General features: G+C 42.1%; 1 protein-coding gene across 3 annotated transcripts in view; it reads right to left on the reverse strand.

Annotated features, from left to right (window-relative positions):
* Nucleotides 1-23,040, reverse strand: part of WNK1 (WNK lysine deficient protein kinase 1) — a 166,821-nt gene that overhangs the window by 82,056 nt on the left and 61,725 nt on the right. For all 3 annotated transcript variants that reach the window (XM_084809331.1, XM_084809330.1, XM_084809333.1), the window contains exons 3-4: nucleotides 14,010-14,230; nucleotides 12,055-12,212 (exon numbers count right to left, since the gene is read on the reverse strand). In XM_084809331.1, the coding sequence (XP_084665457.1) occupies nucleotides 12,055-12,212; nucleotides 14,010-14,230 (379 nt within the window). The remainder of the gene's footprint in view (nucleotides 1-12,054; nucleotides 12,213-14,009; nucleotides 14,231-23,040) is intronic.

The following is a 23,040-nucleotide window of genomic DNA, read 5'->3' on the forward strand; positions in this document are numbered from 1 at the left end:
GCACCCTGGGTTAATATGCCTGCACTAAGTCCAAGCTTTCTTCTCCAAGAGTTCAGAATGGCAAGTCAACAATAAACTGAAAAGCAACACATTATTTTCTACAGAACCAAAATGAGTTCTTAACTGCTCAACTAAGCACCAGAGTACAGAATCTATAGTGAAATGACAAGCATTAATATAGTATTTATCACATGAAAAAACCTTAATACTCAGTTTCTCAAGTATAATTTATTTACCTACAAGTCAAGTCAGCTTAAAGCACTCTTGTCCCTTCTATGCATATAGCATGAATACCTCCACTTAATGACAGGAGCTGAAACTTTCAATTCTGATAGAGCCAAACCTATATATCAGACACAGTTATAATTGGGTCCTGTGCCTCCTTCACTTGGTGTGCAAGAGAAGCTTTTCTCCTAGAACTCATATCAACTTCAAAATTGCACAACTCTAACTTTCCTATCCTTGTGTTCCTACGTAAGGACCATGTTCCCTTCCTAGTAGTATCTCTTCCACATAGCTGACCGATATGTTGATGCGCCCAGGACAGAGGCCAAGAAAACCCTGGTTTCTGCACATTCAGGTGATATATCACACTAAGTCCTTTTGTTACATTCTATTCCACTACATGGAGACCAAAATCCCTAGCCAGATGTACACAAAACTTGAGCCTCAGCTGTCCTTTCTCCAATTCCTTTGAGCTTAAAATGTCACATCTATACCCAAGACAACATACTCAAAATTTGAAACCAATATTGCCACTGTTTAACAACCTAAGTTGGAAAGTTATAGAACAGATCTAGACAAAGTTCTTTACAAAAGCATCCTGGCTCCGATTCATTGTGATCTGTCTTAAATAAAAGAAAGTCAGTAGAGCTGAAATTCTTACCTCTTTAGCACAGTCCTTGTGAGAACAGCAGCAGTGTGAATTTATGATGACAAATACTGGGCAAAAATCTCTCTTTGAAAGATCCATCAGGAAACACACACACACCGATTTGTGTACAAAAGTGTTTCAATTAGGAGAAGCGACTGTTAAATTCCACACTTAACGCACAGCAGAAGGAAAGCGGACATCAAGCTTTGAAGGAAGCATAGTCTCCTCTTCTACAAATTTGCTTTCCCTCATCCTGTGTGTCAGTCTGTAGAAATCAGAGCTCCGTTTAGAACCCTGCCTTCACTGCCCAAGCCCCTTGAGAGAGAGAGCAGTAATAAGTATCATGCAACAGGTTGGCCTGATTAGGGCTCCTCCCATTCACCCTCCCTTCACATTTCAGGCAGATTGGCGTTTTCTTTGGCAACACCCAAAGAGATGCTGTTCAAACTTCACCATAGCATCATGCAGCATATTAAATAGAACCCAAGTGAAACTGAAGTATCTTGATGATCTTCTATCACTTTTTCCAAGACAACTCAGTTTTATATAAGTAGCGCTAAGCTGAGAGTGCCACTGGGATGTTATTCAGTCAAATGAATAAATCCAATTATAGAATTCCTCCCCCTCTTAGCTGGCTTGCTTTATTCTTCGTAGGACATCACACAAACCATTTTCTGATTCTACTATGCCCTAGGAGCAAATAATGGAAATGTTCCCATCTTTAAAAGGAGCCCCTGCATTTATCTATGCCTGTAGATCTCTTACGCTGCTCCATGTCTCCTGGACTGGAGTAAAAGGGATTTTCACGACATCCACATGTAGTACTAGAAGAGCCTTCCCCAACCCTCCAGATGTTTTGGACTTCAACCACCATCAGCCCCAGCTAGCATAGCCAATGGTCAAGAATGCTGGGAACTGTAGTCTAAAACATCTGGAGGGCACCAGGTTGGGAAAGGCTGCACTAGAATATAGTTGAGTTTGTCAAGCACAAGAGTACTAGGACCAAGCAACTGAGCCTGAGAGCACTTCCAACACCCTCTTAGCCCTGTCCCTTCCCCAAGCTCCTGGGCAAGAATGACCATGCCACTGCCATTTCAGACCAACCCATCACTTGGCCACTCTAAGCAGTGCTCAGCTGATAACAGACACATCACAAGTGATTAAATTATTTTTGCTGAAAAAAGCACCAGTCTGCTAGATACTGAGTTGATGCAGAACTCTCTTGACATGGGTAGGAGGGGGGCAGGGATAACTGCAGGGCAGAGGGGAAGTTCTTTCTGATTTAAAAGAATTATGCCAGACTACAGTAATGTGTTGTACATGGGGCTACCTTTAAAGATGGTCCAGACACTTCAGTTGAAGCAAATTGTGGCCACCTGGGTTCTGATGTGCTGGTATTGACTTTTAAAACCCTAGATGGTTTGGGATTGGGTTACTTGAAGGACCTCCTTCCCCCTATCAACCTGTCTGCATTCTGAGGCTTGTTTCTGAGGCCTGGTTTGTATGAATACCTGTGAAAGCCATTAGGCTAGCTAGCACAACTGAAAGAGTTTTTTCAGCAGTGGCCCCATATTTCTTGAACTCTGTTCCAACTGGGATTCAACGGGCTCCATCTTGACAAGCCTTTCGGTGTGCACTGAAAATGTATTACTGCTGTTTTCTTTTCATAATGTTAAGAATTTTACTTGGGCGGTTTAGTGATATTTCTGTATTTTGTGATCTCTGGTTATTGGATGGAGTGCTATGCTATTGTTACCACTGGCTCCTGCTGTTCAATCTTATTGTTACTGGGTGTTTTGCTTTAATTGTGGTGTTTTTATATTGTTATAAATTGTTTAATTTATATATTTTTCCAGACAGCCTTGTAAGAAAATATTCTAAAACATGGGATACAAATGTATTAAATATATAAAAATAAGAAATTGTGTGCATGCCATATCCAGATCACATGTAACAATTGCATATGCATCTTTCAATGTTGGACAAATGTCAGGAAACCAAACCAGTTGCTGCTCACCAGTGACTGTTTGTGCACAATCTACATGCAGTTTCCTACATGAAAGCGCTAGGAAAGATATGATAGTTGAGATGGGCCTTACGGTTTCCCCAAAACAAGAGGCTTAAGTACAGAGCCTGAAAGGAATTTTACCCTAATTGCTTTAATCTCCTTTTGGACTTCGTCATTAATTATGTTAGCCCATGAACTTCAGAGTCAAGCTGCACAAACAAGGTACTTTTAAAAGTCTCCATTACTTTTTTGCTATGCTATTTTGGTACTGGTTTGAGCTAGATGGAGGCTGCTACAAATTAAAGGAATTTTTAAAAGAACCCATGATCCCAGTGGAAAACAAAATTGACCCCTCCCCACAAACCCCGAGGCAATACTATGCAAGGCAATTAATTTACTCCATGCCTAAGTGCAAACTCCTGTTATTAGTTACCCAGTCAGTGAGGCTTGCATGCGTAACCCCTTCCTTCCTGGTCTACAGCTTGCCCTATTAAACTCATCTTTTAAATGCCAAATTTTAAAAACTGATAGCTCTGCTGGCAGTGAAGCAAGACGATGCAGAGGGAGGGCATTTGCAGTTCAGTGCAGGGACAGACAAAACTCAAGAATCTCCTAATTAAGAACTTTGAAATCCATAGACACACAGGTTGCAGACAAACTAGAGAGGGTTCAGAGGAGGGCAACAAAGAGGAGACACTGAAAGAACTGGGCATGTTTAGCCTTGAGAAGAGAAGACTCAGGGGAGATATGATAGCACTCTTCAAGTACTTGAACAACCGCCACAGAGAGGAAGGCCAGGATCTCTTCTCGATCATCCCAGAGTGCAGGACACGGAATAATGGGCTCAACTTACAGGAAGCCAGATTCCGGTTGAACATCAGGAAAAAATTCCTCACTGTTAGAGCAATACGACAATGGAACCAACTACTTAGGGAGGTAGTGGGCTCTCCCATGCTGGAGGCATTCAAGATGAAGCTAGACAGCCATCTGTCAGGGATGCTTTGACTTGGATTCCTGCATCGAGCAGGGGGTAGTACTCAGGGGTCTTATAGGCCCTTTCCAACCCTACTGTTCTATGATTCTATGACAGCATCTCTTACCACATTACTTCTACACTTTACAGCAAATAGCTTCAGTCATGTATTACTTGGATACATAGAATGCAAATGTAATAATGTATGTATCACCACTTTGCTGCTTTGTCAATCCATACTAAATAACCAGGTTCACATCTTATTTTGATTGTTAGAACTGAATGTAACTGTTACAGCTTTGATGTACATGCAATAATAGGGCTCATTCACATACTTTTTTCAAATGTAACACTTGGCATTTGAAGTGTTCAGGAACACTTGAACATGTGAACTGCCTCCCTTAAAACTACGATGTTTGACATAATACAAAAGCTCCATCTGCAATATTTAATCTGTGATGGCTGTTTGCATCAAGTGTGGAAAATGCATGAGTGAATGTATCATTTTAAGAGGCAAATTATGAAATATATCAACTCAGTTCTCACTCCTAGACAATTAGCAGCATTCATATGGACAAATATGTACACTAATGGCCAAGTTACCATCCAAGGGCCAAACTACCCAATGAGGTGGTTCGCACATAATGTTGATTAACCCATGATTTGCTACAGCATGTGCCAGGTGCATTCTGCACCCTTTTTTAATATTCAACCCCTGATGGGGCCTGATACATGATGTCTGAACCAGGACACTATAGGTTAATTGTAGGTTAAACAACCCACAGTTAACCTAACTACTACTTGTAGGTTAACTGTGAGTTGTTTAGCCCACAATTAATCTACAGTGCCCAGGTTTGGACATCACACAGCAACTCCTGATGGGCGGTTGAATATTCAAAAAGGCCACAGCACATGCCATGGCAAACCATGGGTTAATCAATCCATTATTTTCCACAATTAAGTGCAAACTGGGTCAATATGTAAAATGCATGAATACATTTAACATGTCTGTTTAAAAAAATAGCTGCAAGGAGTCCAATCAAGACCCTACCTGCAGCACGTGAGCAGGGGGAATTTAACTCTTCACACATACCCATACCATAGTCAAAACTATCACTCTCTTTTCTCCCATGAGGGCAGCTGCTACGGGCATCCATGGCAGCTTCACTCCAAAGGGGAACAGCAGCCAATTTGCTGAGAATGCAGTATGAACGGAAAGCGTTAACTCCATTCCCAGCAAGCTTTATCAGCACCCTCCCCCTGCCACCCCCATAATGCACCAAAAAAAATGTCAAAATGCAAGCACGCATTTAATGTATTGTCTAGTTCAGCTCCAAGTTATATCAGTGCATGGCCAATACCAAAATCCAGCATTTTAATAACCAAATAAAATAGAATTATAGTACAAGATGGTCTCTGTATAAAGTATAGATTCTATGGAATTCCATCAAAGGCTACACACACTAGATGGAAACACTTTTACGCATACTTAAATAATCCAAAACTCGCATGGACCTCTCCAGAGTTTCATTTTCAGAAACTTTTCAACTGGCCTTGGTCTCCCTTTGACTCATTAAAAGGTAATTGAGTGCTAACTGTGGCTACAGTATCTCCCTTTTTTTCTTGTATGAGAGAACGTTCATGCTGTTATGAATATGCTCAGCATGCACATAAATAGCTAGGTCATTTTAGTTTCACAAATGAAAATAAAGGTAACTTAGGAAGCTTTAAGACAAGCTAGACTTAAACAATTACAATGTGAATTCTTCACACATACTGTGTTACACAAAATCCTCCATCAGCAAGTTATCAGTTTTTCTTCCATTCAGTCCTCCACTCCAGTGGTGGAAATCAGGACTTAATCTGAAAACCATTATCAGTCAGACCCAGAATCAATTACTTTAACCAGTCAGGCTCCTTTACATTGTGTTCTTTTTCACTAAATCCAAGCACAAATATTGAAGAGGCTTAATTATAATTTATTTATGTTTGAATTCACACATTCAATTATGGGACTTGTAGACCAAATTAACATGAAACGACCAACCATAGATTAATTAATTAACCTATGGTTAGCCAGGCCCTCTGCTTGCTCGTCACTTCCACTTTGCACCCGGTTTAGCAAACAACAAGGAACACCTCGCTTCTGAGTTGTTCGTCATGACATTCAAACCCAGCACTCTGTGTTGAGGAAGAAACAACACAGAGTTTTAACCCAACAACAAACCACAGGGTATTCCTGGATTGTTTGCTAAATCAACTGCAAAGCAGTGAGCAGCAAGCTGGGGGGAGGCAGTACACTCGCTTATGCACAGCCCCATCAACCCATGGGTTGTTGTTACATGTGAACAGGGTCACCCTAGCAGTTTTATTGCAATGATTCTGATAACAGATGTTCCTTTCAGCCCTGCAGAACTTCATTCATCTGTAGCAGCCTTGACTTGGAGAATGCTGCTTCCTTGTCTAGCACTACCACACTCTTCACCTGCTGTTCTTGCCCTCCCCACCCCCCCACCCCAAGCCTTCCTCCAAAATGTTATGGCATTTAGGTCCTTTTCTGTATTTAGGGGAAAAGGCTGTGATCTTAAACACACTTACATGGAAGTAAGTCCCACTGAACTCAACAGGACTTATTTCTGAGTAAACATCCATACCATCAGGGTAAAAATCCCTTATCTAACAATTAATGGGATTAATGTATGATCTTTGAACTTAAAGGTCTAGCATTTTAAGACAGATTTACGTTATTTCAACATATGCATATATTTGGTTGACCATAAATACAATCTATTGCCTACGTGGATAATAGTACTTAACACAAGGGTCTAAAACCTTGGAATCTCCAGTTATCTAAACCCAGTGTATTTTCCACACATAGTCCATGTCACCCTATTATATGTGCAAACAGCATTCCTATCTTATTTGGACATTCAGGGGAGTGTCTCAGACAGACAAATATGGTCTGAGAAGCCCTACAACACTGAAAGCCACTTGACGGCAAATGCAGTAAAATCTGGATCAGAAGTGCCATGGGACAAAAAAAGTTCTTCATAACAGATTCTGCATTGTAATTTAAAAGGAATAAAATAAAATGCAGAAAACTCAAGGACAGGCTGTCCTTTAACAGGTACCAAAACAATATGTCTTCATTCATGGTTAAGAACTTGTGTACCCCCAGGAGATTAGCAATAAACTCAGATCTTTTGAACACATTTGTATGGAAATACAGGAGGCCAGCATACCTGAGGTTTTAGCCCCAGGAGTTCTGCATACCTATGGAGTAGTTTGGAAGTTGCCTTACTCACTGTATTCACCAGAAGATTTTTTAAAAAACCTTTTGCTGGTACAATTACAGGTATGATTTCTGGATCTCAGATCTTTGCAATTCGTCTTGCCTCTGCACGAGTCTTTGAATGTTGAAGTAGAACCACAGAAGAATCTTAGAAGGGCACTAATAACTATCCTGACTTGTGCAACTGAATTGCTAATAGCTTTTGTTTTGCTTTTTTTCTCAGAATGTTTAGCACATACAGATGAAGCAGATTTTTCTTAAAATAGTTTCTGCTGAACCTTTATAGCTGTTTGCCCTGCTCAGCTGTGGACCTGATGGCTTTTTCCCAATTTCAGTATCACATTGCAGAAACCCCATTTCCTATTCAGTAATTTAATGGCATAAGTGAAATGAAATGGATTATACCCTTTTGTGTTCTTGGTTAAATTGGCCTGTCATGTTGGGTTATTGGCATGTGAAATGTCCATTCCAACTCAAAGCAGATTTGGCTCACAGAAAAGGCTTGACCTTCCTCTTTCCTAATTGCCTCAGCATACCAGATCACAAAGCACGTTTTTTCCCCTGTTCTGTAGCGCCACATCTACTTGGTTTCCAGCCTGAATTAATATCACACTGAAGAGTCCAATGTTTCTGTTCACCCCACCACCACCTGGATGAGCATTTCATTGCCCTCTGATAAAGGTGACAAAAGGAATCCTAGCCTTCCTCTCTAGCATGTTGCAGGGGAAGCGGTGGGGATCTAAGCACCTAGGCTACCTGCTACCCAGATATATCCCTGCTTCCCATCACTTGTTCCAAACCTTTGCAGCTGGACAGAGATTGTCCCTGACCTCCCAGCAGAGGGACAATGGAAGGCCAGGGGCTAAAGCTGCAATCCTATGTACACCTACCTGTAAGTAAGCCCCACTTAACACTGGGATTTATTTCCAAAATAAACATGCTTTGGAAAGGGTCCTGGTGACCACAGGTGTTGGTTTGGCTACCAAGGCGAGCCAAAATTCCTGGACTTTTGGTTAACCTGCTTTTCCTAGGTATATGGACAACAGGACAAAAGAAGTGCCAGCATGCTTTCTTCACGTCACTCACGTAAGAGACCGATTTCCAGAGTTAAAAGTTCAGTACTACAGGACATCAGTTAAAAGAAAGGAACATAAACAGAGACTTTAATAGTAGTTAATTGTTTTATATTTGGTTTCTGATTTTAATGGTTATCTTGTGTTTACAGTATCATCACTGTGTGTGGCACTTTACAGAGTAACAAAAAGAATAGTTCCTGCCTCCCAAAGAGCTTACAGTCTTGGTTTGACACAGGCAAAGCAATAGAGGGGAGGAAACAAACTAGGGTGAACTGAGAAAATGTATTCAATTCAGCTGAACACGTAGGCTTAGTTTCCATACAGGATGAAGAGTAAAGTGTTGTGCCTATGGCTTAACAGAAAAGGTAAGTTTTTGATAAGGGGTTTGAAGAGCCAACATCATGTAGGTGTTCTGGGAGGCAATTCCATGCAAGAGGGCAACAAAGAAGAAAAGGCAGACTATTTAAAGAAGCAGGCAACATTCAAACAGCTGAGGCTGGTGGAGTTAGAAGAGTGAAAGTTACACGTAGAAACATTTCAGAATACATGTATTGAGCAATAAGGGGGTAAGACAGTAGAGGATTTTAAAAGGTATCTGTCCTGCATTCCAGGAACAGAAAGCCAGAATAGCGATTTTAGGGATGCATAGGGTAGTATCCAATAGGGGCTATGCATGTGCAACCAGCCCCACCAGGCCTGCAACCGCATGCGCACAGCCCCATCAGTCCGGGATCGCACATGGCTGCAATATCGCGTTTCTGGGGGCAAGCCACGATACCTGCGAAAACATGCATTTCCAGAAGGGGCAGGTCGTGTGCCTTCCAGAAACACACATTTTCGACTGGGTTGGCGCTTGCCCCTGGAAGCGTGATATCGCCACCGCACGGTAGGATCCACGCATGGACCTGGGCTGGCGGGGTTGTGCGTGTGCTGACCAGGGTCAGTGGGGCTGCCACAGGCACACAGCCCCTACTGGATACTACCCTCACTGTGAGCAACAAGAGAAGTGAATGATTTTTGCAACAAACATATGGACAGACATGAGAGAGCTGAGTTATGATAGCAGAAGTCCAAAGGAGAGGTGGTTGCAGTCATGAGACTGAGCATGAGCCAGAGTTTTCACCAAGGGATGGAATAGTAGAGCCCTACTGTTATAACTGTACAGGGAAAAGAAATGGCAACAGGTTGAATATAGAGTAAAGGAGAGGGAGGTATCAAGGAAAGCCAAGACTCTGTGTCTGATCTAACAGAATGGATGGTAACCATGTCAATGGATACAGAGACATTTCAAGGAAAGAAAGGTTTGGTAAAGAGAGAGGGAAGCAAAGGAAGAGTTTCTTATGGAAACACTGAAAGAACAATAAGGTAGGAAGAGAACTAAGGACAAAAATCAAGGATACCTGGGGCAAAAACAGTCAAGCAAGAAAGAGTGATCACTGTATCAAAGGCAGCAGAAAGGTCAAGGAGAATCTTTGTAGAGATCTTTGGATTTGGCAAGAGGAGACTGGCGATTATGGTGAGGATATTTTGACCAGAGGGCAAAAGATAGATTAAGGGCATCAGGAGAAGATTTGGAGGGGACACAGCCAAAAGTAGCACACTCGGGGAGTCTGGATGCAAAGAGCAGAAAGTGAAATTGGACAGTAGTTGAGAGGGGCAGGATAGATCAAGAAACAGTATTTTTGAAATGTGAGGGCAGAATGGTGGCAATTTGGAAGGAGCCAGAGAAGGGTGATAGGTTGACTTTGTAGTGGAGAAAACATATAATGGTAGGAGAATAAGGCAGCCACAACTTTGAAGGGGATAAATTCAAGGGGGCAAATAGAGGAGTTAGACAAACACAACTCATCAAGTGAGATGGGAAATAAGAGGACAGTGGAGGGTGGTGTAGGAAGGAGTACAAACAGCAGGAAGAGGAAGTTAAGCATGGTGAAGGAGATCAGAGCAGACAGTTTCAATGTTTGACGGAACATTCATTTTTGGTGGAAATAATTTACTATTTAAATAAATTAAGTAAATTTAAGTATTTAAAATAAATAAATAAATTGATCGATCAATCACTGAATGAGGCAAAGTCTTGAGTGGAGAGCAAAGCGATAGGAGGTAGTAGGGCAGCTAGAAAAGAGGTATTAAGGACTCCTAGAATTGAAGTAAATCTCACACTCAGGATGAATCCAAGCCAAGAAGTTCAAATATAAATACATCAGATGGCACAGCTTTTTATAACCACCTTATAGGCTGTGTGCAGATGTTTACTTATAAACACCACAGTGGTTGCTTGGCAATGCTTGTCTACTAATATCTGCACTCCCCCAAAAGCCAACATTGGTAGCAAGCAAGAAAGGAGAAATTGGTATGTTAATTCCTCCCTCCCTGCTGCCTCTCTCTCTCTCTCTCTCTCTCACACACACACACGTACGTAAAGTAGGGAGAGCATTTTTAATTATGAAAGAAGTTAGCACCTACTCCAAGAAGCAGGTGAATATAGGCTGAATCTCTCAGTATTTAGATCCACCGAACTTCTGACTGCTGAGACACATTTCACTCTTGAACTTAGAAAGATTTGCTGTTCATCTGTAAGGCTAAAATTAGCCACCCTCAGAATAGGCCACTCTTTGTGATTCTGTATGAGTCACTGTTCTGAGCATGCCTCCTGACTGAGGGGAAGCAAGGTCAGAGCAGGAACTCATGTAGGTTCACAACAAAATTACCGTGGCAAGTAGATAATCCTATTGGATCTCTATTGGGAGTAACTGAATGATCAATTTGCACCCAGAACAGAGACATCCCAGCCTCACCTGCCCTCAGCAGAGGCCGACTGGAAGGAGGCATGGTCAGAGAAGTGAACCATACATAGATAATGCAACAAACTGTGTACTTTAGGCTCATGAGTATTTATTTCTTGTGACACATTAGCAATTTTGCTGCACACGCTACTGTGCTCTGTGAACACACAGTTTGGGGAAGGACCATAACTCAGGGATAGAGCATACGCCTTGCATGCCTGAGGTCTCAAGTTCAATCCTTGGCATCTTCAAGGAGGAATGGAAAAGACTCCTGCCTTTAACCCTGGAGAGCTGCTGCCAATCAGAGTTGACAATAATGTGCTAGATGGACTAATGGTCTGACTTGATATAAGGCAGCTTCTGATGCTCCTAGTTCGGGAATTATTGTTCTAGCGGTCAAACTAATTGCTCATCAAGTAAGAGGGTGGGCAAACAGAGTCAATAAATGTGTTACTTTGCTGCATTTCTAGGTCTGTTGATCCGTTCACTAGGTAATTATGCAAAATATTCCCTCTAGACACCTATGGAAAATATTCTTTATGGCATAGTAGGGCAAAGGTATTTAAATTCTTGCTTGCAACAACTTGTATAAACAAGCATTTGAAATCTGGTTAAGCAATGCGTATTGATATTTCTTTCATTCTGTAATGTATTTGTTAGATCAAGAGCTAATATTTCAAGCCAGAGTTTTCTAATCAAGGCACCCACTGACAGGGCCAAAAGATTTCCACTAATATCAGGTTTTATTTTGGTAGAGTGCCTTGTTATGCAACCTTACCTGAATGTAAACAGGGTGCCAGTAAACACTGGGATTAAATATCTGGTTTCTAAGTTATGTTCGGATGGTGGCTTTTCCTTTACGCAGCATTCAACCTTTAGCCCCTCAAGGAAAACTAGGAAAGGAAGCTTCCACATGTTTCCCACAAGTGACTGCATTCCCTCTTGCACTGTACGAAGCTATCCATCCTGTATCATTGAAGGAGGCAATCCTTTCTTATCTGTGGTAGCAGCTCTACCAATCAGTAGAGAGGTTTAGGAGACTTACGCTGGTCACTCGACGGTAGATCTGCGCAGCATTTTGACACTCAGAATAAGGATATTCAGACGTAGCCATCTCAAGCATACACATCCCAAAAGCATATACATCAACGGATTCATCGTATTTCTCCTCATACATCTCGGGTGCCATGAACTCTGGGGTACCTTAAATTAAAAGAACGATTCAGACTCTAAATGTCTCAAAGCGAGCAGAGGCTGCTGGCGTTACTCACCGCAGAAGGGAGTAGACGAGTAAACCTGTGAGAAAAGAAGAAGTGGAGGCAAAAAGAAGAGGGAGCACACCCTCAGTCATTCTTTTTCATCAATGTATCCCATGGGTCTTCCGTTGCAAGGCCTTTGCAAGAAGTGAGGCGCATATAAAGGTTTAAATGTTCCTTGTTTATGTATATTGCAGTGGAACAAAATAGGAAGCTTTTGTCATAATAAATGAACTAGTTGAACCCCAGGTTGAAGATAAATGGAGAAAAATTAAGTAAGAGACTAGCTAGGCTGTAAACCAAATACATGTTAGCCACACTTACCTTCCCTCCCTGTGAGAAAGGAGGTACAATGCTTGTTTCAGCATACCTGTCCGCCCTCTGCTGTAAAGAATTAGTACTGGCAAGAGTCCACAGCTAGTCTCTGACCTGTAACACTCCATTTACTTCTGAATACTGTCACTTTAAACAAAGCCTTGCAATGAAAAACCCTGTGTCTATGAATAAAGGCTTCTTTAAATTTATTTTTTTTAAATTTTCTGCAAAGGCCACTCACCAGAGCCCTTTTTACATACTTACCATTTCACCTGCAGTACATTTTATAGGCCTACTGCAGATACAGGAAATAGTGAGGGACATCCTACAGGCAAAAATACTCAGAAATATAGAGAGATTGAGTTACAGGCACAGAGCGTGAGATTCAACAAATCCTGAATTTAAAACAATTTGTAGCAGAGGCATTAAACCTAATGTATCAAGCCAATGTACCCTTCCATATGATGGGAAGCTGCACTGTATGATCAGAGATACTTAGAGCAGAAATTGCATATTTACGATAAGCAAAGAATTATTTCCTGCACGCAAACCAGATTTTATGCAACAGTACAGATCACTTTTTAAATCCTTATCCACCCTTCTATGGTTCAACAGTGTCCAAGCCTTATTTGAAAATGAACATAATAATGCAGTTATTTAAAAAAATCAAATATGGCAGTTTTCCAATTGGAAGTTGAACACAACATATAGGTGGGAGACTGTAGTGTTCAGGAAGCTGGTCATTTCCCATTGAATATTCTTCCTTTTCCACAAACATGTAATGTCTCTATACTGGCTGGAAAGCAGGAAACGTTTCATTGTGACAAAGGCCAAGATATTTTGCAAATGTGAATCTGAACCCCTAAAACAGATCTTCAAAAATGCCTACTGATTGCACTCTTAACCACATTGATAGGTGCAGACTAATAAGGGCCATCTTCTCCCTTGTTAACCTGCATCTTTCACACACAGAATAGCAGAACAGAGCTGTTAAAACCAATTCTCTGTTAATAGTCTCAGACCAGCTGACAAAGTTAAGTAGGATACTTAAACACAGCAGCCAAAAAAATTGGAAGTTTAAGGCAAAGTTTTGTTTGTTTTAAAGAATTTCTATTAAAACTTTTGTGCTTCCTCTTAATCCCAGCTTATAACCGTTATTTCACGGGATGTAAGTACTTTGGTTTTATCAAAAGTGTTCTGCTAGTTGTCACAGTCTATATGTCTAGGATTCTTCTAGAGATGATATCCAAATACCAGGAACCCATATTTTACAAGGCCTATGATTCTGGAGTTTAAGGATGAAGAACAAAAATAGGTGAAAAATAAAAACAGCTCAGAAGCAAGCTTATTTTGCTTTATGAGAGAAAAAGGTTCTGCTAGGGTATCCAAACTTTTAAATAAAAGTTGCCAGAACAGAACTGGAGCTTACCTATCACACTCTTGGCAAAGGAGGCTCGCTTCAAGGTTGCCAGACCCAAGTCTCCTATCTTGACTGATCCTGTAGGGCCAGTGATAAAGATGTTGTCACACTTCAAGTCACGGTGGATAATGGGAGGAGTGCGCGTGTGCAAGAACTGCAAACCCTTCAGTATTTGCCGGCACCAGCTTCGCAGTACTTTAATTTTCATCACTTTGAACCTTTTTAAGTATCTAAGAAAGAAGAGATAGAATAAAAATAAGCTTCATACTTATTCATGCAAACAGGTCATGACAAAAGCAGTTTTTCACATTCAATGAGGCAAACTCTACACCTGCAACTAAAGGACACTGGACAAAGAAAACTGCTGTAGTATTGGAAACCTGTTTTCCTTTTTTGACAGTAGTTCTATTTTTGTGACGGAAGAGAGATCAGGGAAGATTAAGTCTGCAGCACTTGTATTAACGTATTAAGCTCATGGGCTAGAATGTGAATGGTCACTATTGATAATGACCTAGTTCGCATGTAACAATAGCATTTGATGGCAAATCATGGGTTAATTAATCAACCAGGGATATGCGTCAAGTGCAAGCTGCTTCTGGTTTGCAGCAGCAACCTTCAAATGCCCCATTTGTAGGTTGTTAGTGCAACATCCAACCCCGGACATAGTAAACCCATGGTTTGTTCTTAGGTTAACTTTGTTACTTAGCCCATGAATAACTCAAAGTGTCTGGGTGTATTTTCTCCTCCAGTTCTCAATTTGTAGCACCTCTAATGTTGTGTATGCTATAGAATGCCCTTACAAAAAACTTTATGTTGGCAAAACTAGAACAGCCCTTAAAAATGTACAAGTGAACACCTGAGTAACATTAGGAATAACAGAACAGATGCTCCTTTTAGAGGGTTATTTTCAAGAATACACACACACAACTATAGATCTTGCCTTTGGGGTTATTGACAAGCTGCACATACCTATTGACAGGTTTTTGCTCCAGAGAAAGATGTTCTGGATGTTCAAAGCCCTAAACAACTTAGGACCAGGATACCTGAGAGAGCGCCTTCTCCCTTACCAACCTGCCTGGTCACTGCAGGCATGATCCTGGTGGTTCCACATGGACCTATGGCCCAATTAAAGCCCATCTGGAGAAGAGCCTTCAGGGTGGTAGCCCCCTTCCTATGGAACTCGCTGACTTTGGAGGTTAGGCAGGTGCTAATATTGTGCTGTTTCTGGCACCTCCTGAAACCATCTTTATTTTAAGAAGTCTTCCTTGACTGACCGGCCATGGTTTTAACAGAATTCTGTTTCTTCTTTAAAAAGAGTAATTCTTTTAACGTGAGATGTTTTGTTCTTTAATCCTATTTTGTATCTTTTACTGTTCACTGCTCCGAAATCTGTCTAAATATGGGGCGGTATACAAATGTGGTTGGTTGGTTGGTTGGTTGGTAGGTAGGTAGGTAGGTAGGTAAGTAAGTAAATAAATAAATAATCCAGCTCAAGAGTTTGTCACCTCTTGAGCTAAATGAAGATGCAGTTTACTTACCCCTGTTGTAGATGAGTGTTTGGAGAATACAAATGTAATATGGAAAAGGTCCACACAAATCAAGCGTGCAATGTGTTTTTTGTTATATGCATGAGCAAGTTATTTATGAGAAAACAGCATACAGCTTTCCCTCTCACATTAACATACATTGTTTAAATGTCCCCTGAGGCTCACTGGCAGCAAGATAAGGAACACTCTTTCATGCAGCTGACTTGATGGTGTATAAAGGATATAAAGGATAGCTACCACCTTTGTAAGGTGGCTTAGTTTGTTTGCAGCATTTGCATTTTATAAGCTATTCATTTTAAACATTATTAGTATAAGCCTATGGGCAGGATCCAATGGTGCCATTGCATGGGTGGCCAGATCCAGAATGCTCGTTTCTGGAAAGGCGCAACCTGTCCCCTCCAGAAACCAGCATTTCCAGTCATTTCAGGGCAAGCTCCCGGAAGCACAACATCACGGCCACCAGTGGTAGGGCCAGCCAAACACACCAGGAAAGGCAGATCTGGCTGCCCACACAAGGGCACCATCAGATCTTGCCCTTAGGCTTATACTAATAGCTTACAGTGATATTTTTGGTGTTCTGACTTTTTGTAATAACGTTGCCATTTTAGAAAATGATGTTCTTGTCTAGGCTTGTAACAGTAGTTTACAATGTCACTTATGTTGTCCCTTCCTCTTGTCCTTACTTTTACTATTTTTAAAAAATGATGTTTTAGTTCTCTTATAGCATTTTTTTTCCTTATAGCATTTACAACATTTTATTCATTGACACCTATATGTGAAGTTGAGGTCACTGACTGTGACTGAGGTCACTGTATAATTGTTATTTTCTCTAGATTGCCCTTGACGAAGGAGCTTTTGTCTCCAAAGCACTGGGCTCAAATAAAGAAGTTTTCCTTTGGCACCTTTGACAACATGTTCTTTTTTTTTTTTGTATTTCATTCAACTTGGGTGCTTCCCTTCTGGTTTTTGTCTGTCAACTTTTCAAGCCAACCTGTATATTGTTTAAGAAATGCAGGCTGCTTACCTGCAACTGTAGTTCTTTGAGTGGTCATCTGTGCATTCACATATATGGGCTCTGCGCCTGCACTGAGGAACGCTTTTGGTGGGAACCTTCCCGCACCTTCCACTGCACATGTCCCGGGGGTTCCTGCCCATTCCCTCAGTTCCTTGAGACCACCTAATGTGGCTTCAGACCCGAGGGAAACCAATTACTCCTCAGTACCAACATCAAATCTGACACTGAAACAGAACCAGGGACAATGGGAGGGTTGTGAGAATGCACAGATGACCACTTGAAGAACTACAGCTACAGGTAAGCAACCTGCATTTCTTCTTCGTGGTCTCTGTGCATCACACATATGAGCAATTAACAAGCTCACTTACCGGTGGTGGGTAGGTGTTTTACGCAAGGTTGATGACAGAACAGCTCGCCCAAACACATAGTCTGAACGTGCCTTGACATCGAGTTTGTAGTGCTTCACAAACGTTGACAGTTTCGTCGACTTCTCTGCCCTGCATAAGTCCGACAGCGGTAAGCCTTTGGTAAAAGCTGTAGACGTGGCTACTCCTTGAGGAGATTGCACTCCAATGTGAAAGGGGCACTCCAAGCCAGACAAATCATAGGCCAGGTTTGCACAATCCACCAAGCCAGTCTTTGGGAGGAGACAGGAGAGCGCTTCTTGGAACCACCACAACAAACAAAAAGATCCTGCATGGTACAGAATGGCTCTGTCCTGCATTTGTAAAAAGCCAATGCCCTCTTGACATCAAGAGCATGCAATTTTCTCTCCAGGTCAGAAGATGGGTCCTGGAAAAAAACTGGTAATGATATGGTTTGGTTAACGTGGAAATCAGAGACCACTTTCGGCGGAAAGTCAATGTCTCGTCTTAGGTTAACCTTGTCCTTGTGGAAAATCATGTAGGGATGATCCACTCGTAAGGCACAGATTTCACTTACACATCAAGAGGACATGATAACAACAAAAAAGCAACTTTCCACAAAAGGAGACGAAGGTCTGTCGTGGCCAGAGGTTCAAAGGGCTTTGACAGAAGGGCATTTAAGACAACAGAGAGACTCCACTGAGGAACCAGAGTTCGAACCAGAGGAGTGAAGTTCTTTAAACCTTGCAGGAATTGACAAGGAGTAAGGTGAATAAAAAGGGGAAAACCTTGAACTGGCCCTCTGTAACAAAAAAGAGTCGCCAAATAAACTGTTATGGATGAAAGTTTTAAACCTTTTTGAAATAAACTATGCAGAAGGAAAAGAACATTCTCAACCGATGCCTGAAGAGGATCGAACACAGGAAGATTTGCCAAATTAAAAAAAGACTACCACTTTACAGCACAGGACTGACGGGTACCCAGTTTCCTAGCCACATTCAGGATTGCCTGAACTCCAAGTCAAATTCAAGGAACAGCATTCATTGTCGAATCCTCCAAGCCATTAGCCTCAGAGTGTTGAGATCCAGGTGATGAATCCTGTCCCAGTCCCGAAAGATCAGGTCTGGAACTTGCGGAAGGTGCAAGAACTGTCTTCTTGACAGACACAGTAGGATTGGAAACCATGGCTGCCTTGGCCACCAAGGAGCAATTAGAAAGCAGTCCATCTTGTCATATGCTATCTTCTGGAGCACCTTGGAGAGAAGGGGAAAGGGCAGGAACAGATAAAAGTTCCACTCGCCACTATGTCTGGAACGCATCGCCCAAAGACGATCAATCTATCCCCGCTCTCGTGCAGAAGTGGGGGCACACGGCATTCATTGGTGTTGCGAACAGATCCATTGTGGAAAGGCCCCAGTCCAGGAAGAGATGATCCAAAATGCAAGCCGACATCTGCCACTTGTGAGGCAACTGTTACACTAGACTTAGGGCATCTGCCAAAACATTGTCTTGTCCAGCAATGTGAAGAGCGCTCAAAAAGAATTGTCCATTGGAAAATGTCCAGGGTGAGGTTTACAGGTCTGGAAGGGTGTGTCCCGCCTTGCTTTTGGATGTGCCACAAGACCGTCATATTGTAGGTCAGGATTTGTACATGTCAACCTCGAAGGTAAGGTTCAAAAGCTCGCATCGTTTTCCAAGCCACAAGAAACTCTAGGAAGTTTATGTGGCACTTCTTTCTTTTGCAGACCAGATGCCCCAAGTCCGCAATCGACCACAGTGGGCTCCCCAGTTGGAGAGAGATGCATCTGTCATCAGGATTCGTGTAGGAGATAGTTGGACGAAAGGCATGCCTTGATCCAAATTGTGCGGCTGCATCAACCAGAGCAGGGACGTCAACACTTCGTCTGGGATGGTGAGACGTCTATGCCAAGCATCCCAAGTGGAAACAAAGCTTCGAAGCAACCAGTTCTGCAGTGGTCGCATTTGAAGTCTTGCCCATCAAACAACTGCAACTGTAGCTGTCATATGACCCAGAATTTGAATGGTGTGGGCAGTGACCCAACGATGAAGGAAGCCTGTCTCCGCGAGTGTGACCAGCTGATCCTGCCAGTTTCAAGGAAGGTAAGCACATGCAACTGTCGAATCTAGTAGCACTCCTATAAACTGGAGATGTTGAGTAGGTTCCAGAGTTGATTTTTCTCCATTGACATAAAGACCCAGCACACCCAGAAGGCTCAAGAACAATCCTGATGGCGACTCTTCCGGTCTGAGCCATGTCGCCCTGGGAGCGTTCTTTGGACACTCCGCAGAACGCTCTCTCAAACAGTTTTTAAAAGGTGGAAAAACCTTTTCATCTTCCCCTGGAATTAAAAGGGGAAGCAAGAGCAGCATCTAGATGAAATCTTGGAAGAGTAACTTATTTTGCAAAGCAGCAGAAGGGCTGGACTCCAAGGTTAGTCTGCCAGAGCTTAGACACCGCTCAAAGTTGTTTTGAAACTCCTATCTAATTAGGAGAACACAGGGCTGACGAGTTCCAAATGTAGTTATTAGTGTTTATGGACTAAGGAATACCAACAATATTTGAGGACCTGCAAGATCTGTTTGAAGAGAAGGATGGCAACATCAAGGAGGAAAAAAGGAGCAGGATCTCTGCCAACTCCCACACACACACACCTCCTGTGGCAAAGGCTTCAAGAAGCGATGGAAATATAGAGGAGTTGCTTGCTCTGATAAAAACTTTGTCTTCACAATTTGCTGAACAAGCTAAGAGGCTGGATACAATTCAAAATTCCATCACCGCCCTGCAAGGGGCTGTGGACTTAATTAACACTTCTTGGCAAAAGATGGAGGTAAAGGTTAACGAGCTGCAAGATCAGGTGGCAACACAGGAGATTGCATCACAAGCTTTTTACAACAATTTGTCTGTCAGAATCTCCCGACTTGAGGCTTTCACGCACAGGGCAAATGTGTGTATTATTGGTATCAAAGATCTACCTACTGATGTAAATTTGTTTACTTTTGTAGATAAGTTTCTGCATGAGATACTCCCTGTGCCATCTGATTTACTTGACACTGAGCATACATTCCGTGTACCAAATGCCAAAGAGACTGATGGTATGATTATAGTTCAATTTGCAAGAATCTCCACAAAAAATTATATCCTGCGTTTGGCAAGGGGGGGAATCTTTTTTGGGGACCAAAACAAGATAGAGTTATGTTATTTCCGGATTACACCAAAGAAGTTGCTCATAAAAGAAAGCAATTTACCAAGGCGAGAAACTTGGCAAGACAAATGAACTTACAATATCAGTTAAAATATCCTGCTACATTTTGCATTTCTTTTGAAGGTCAGATGAAGAAGTTTCTAAATCATGAAATGGCGGAGGCGTGGCTAATCGGAAAAACACACGAGACTTCTGTTCCAGCCCCATGAACTGGAATTTATAAACATGTTTTGTCAATTGGCTATGTTTAGTCTGTAAGATCCAGCCAAGGCCAGAGATAACTGTTTATATATATCCGTCTTCTCTCTCTCTCTCTCTCTCTCTCTCTTTTAAACGGATATGATATACTGTACCTAAATCTACTGTGTGAGGGTGTATAGAAAAGTGCACACTCATTTATATAATTGGAAATGATACTATCTAAAATATAGATAGTACAAAATACATTAGTAATTGTATTTATCCTTTATAATTCTTTTCTTTTTAATTATTATTATTAATATTATCAATATTATGATACCAGGATTAGTAATATTTCTGGCTGGTTGATTTTAAGCTTTATTATTATATAGTGGCTAAAAGGCATTATATGGCCAATGGAAGTGAATTGTAAGCTGGCTTCCTTGTTATAAACCTGAAGATATATTGAAATTGATTTCTTATGCTGCATTGATTAGTAAGATTGGTAATATTATAATTTCTAAGTAGAGTGATATTTGAAGTTTATGTGTAATGTAGTTTATATTTTGCTTTGTTTTTCTTTATGTGTTTTTCTGTTTCTTTCCCCTTTGTCCTTCTCTCTCCTTTTTATATTTTCTCTTTCCCTTCTCTCTTTTTCCCCCTATTTTATTATTGATGGGTCCTCTTAAGAATACTGCAATGTTGGAAACTGTAGAAGATGATTATGTTGTTGGTGTTCTTTATTTCATTCATAAAGATAAAAGTAGAATAAAAAGATTTCAACAACAACAAAAAAGAATAATCCCGATGGCACGGTAAAGATCCCTTTTGGAGTCTGATACGAGGAGCCAGTCATCCAGGTAAGGATAAACCTCAATTCCCTGTAGTCTCAGATACGCACACACGACTGCCATACACTTTATAAAAACTTTCAGGGTGGTCGCCAGACCGATGGGCAGGACCCAAAACTGGAACATGTCGGTATCAATGATGAAGTGCAGGTACCAGTGGTGAGAGCCGCAATCGCTATATGAAAATATGTGTCCTTCAGGTTTATGGCAGCAAACCAAACTTTCTTTCAAAGAACTGGGAGAATTGTAGCCAACGTAATCATTCTGAACCTTCTGGGGGTGATTAACTTGTTTAAGTTCCTTAAGTCCATGATAGGACGGAGGCCTCCGTCCTGTTTCAGTACGGTGAAGTACCAAAAAAAGAAGCCGCTGTCTGGCTGGAATGGAAGGACTCTCTGGATAGCTCCTTTTTGAAGTAGAGCGGATGTCTCCAGAAGGAGGACTTGCAACGGTGGAGCAACACGAACAGTCCCGGGGGCGGGTTATGAAATTCTATCATGTAACCCTGAGCAATTATATCTAACACACAGGTGTCCGATGTTATTGCCCTCCAGGTTCACAGAAAAGGTGCTAGAATGGATCCAAACACAGGCCAACTGGGGAGGCTGGGGGTGGTAATTGTCAGAAAGTCAAAGTCAACACTTTGAAGATGACTCCGGCCTACCACGACCTTGACAAAAATTTGAAGACAAAGCAGGCTGTTTTTTCTAGTGTTTGGTAGACTGGTAGTGTTGGTATTGGTCAAACTGCTGTTTGGTTGCATACGGTTCAGCCGAAACCACTTGCAGCTCTTGTACTGGTGTTGTGCGGGTTGAGGGCCCAGGCCCATCTTATGGGCAGTTGTCTTTGCTTTCTGGACACAGTCCATTTGCTCATCTGTTTTGGAATTAAAGAGCCCTTTGCCATCAAAGGGTAAAATTTCTATTCGGGATCAGGCTTCAGGAATCAAGTCCGCGGACCTTAGCCAAGCATGCCTCCTGAGAGCGATGGCACCAACCATTGACTTGGCACTGCAGTCCACCTTATGCCAAGAGCTATTAATTTGCTGTCTCGACACAGCCTCAGCATGGAAGACCCTGGCAAGGTCCTTTTGGTTCTCTGGGAGGTAGGCACAAAGGGAGTCCATTTTTCCCCACAGTATCTGGCCATCAGATAATTGGCCACACGGAGTCCCAGGGCCGCCGAGGAATACATTTTCCTACCCAAAAGATCCAGTGTTCTCCCTTCCTTGTCAACAGGCAACACATGAGGTTTCTGTGACTGTCCCTGCGCCGATTCCACGATGATAAGAGTTGGGTTGCGGGTGTAAATGCCATAATGCTGCGTCCTTCTACTGCAGCCTATACAGGGACTCAAGGTTCTGCTTAGACGTCAGAACCATGGAAGATGGAGCCTTACAGGACTGTTGAACAGTCTGAAGAAGGGTTGGGAGGAAGGGTACCGCAACTGGTTTTGACAATTCGGTATGAACTGCATCGAAGACGGGGTCCTGAATTTGCTCCTCCAGCTGCTCTATTTCAATGCCCAAAGAATGGGCCATCCTGCTGATTTGCTAAGTGAATGTGAATATGTCCTCCGAAGAGAAGGTTCCCTCCTGGAATCCCACTACATCATCCAGAGATGGGATTGAAGGTGGGACAGACGAGTATGAAGATGGATCTGACTGGTAATCATCAGCGGAGTCATGATGTGAGGCTGTTCGTGGCACGGGGCCCGCAGGCAGGATCATCTGTGGTTCCAACACCAGAGCAATGAACAGGAATGAGGTGGCATGGGTGGAGGTACGAGGAACTCATCTCTCGCAGGAGGATGAGGAACAGTTTCCGATGCCCGTGGCAGACACCGAGGTGAGACTGCT

Source organism: Heloderma suspectum, chromosome 7, assembly GCF_057233095.1.
Source record: "Heloderma suspectum isolate Gila_16-S chromosome 7, 16-S_ref, whole genome shotgun sequence".
Classification (NCBI taxonomy): Eukaryota; Metazoa; Chordata; class Lepidosauria; order Squamata; family Helodermatidae; genus Heloderma; species Heloderma suspectum.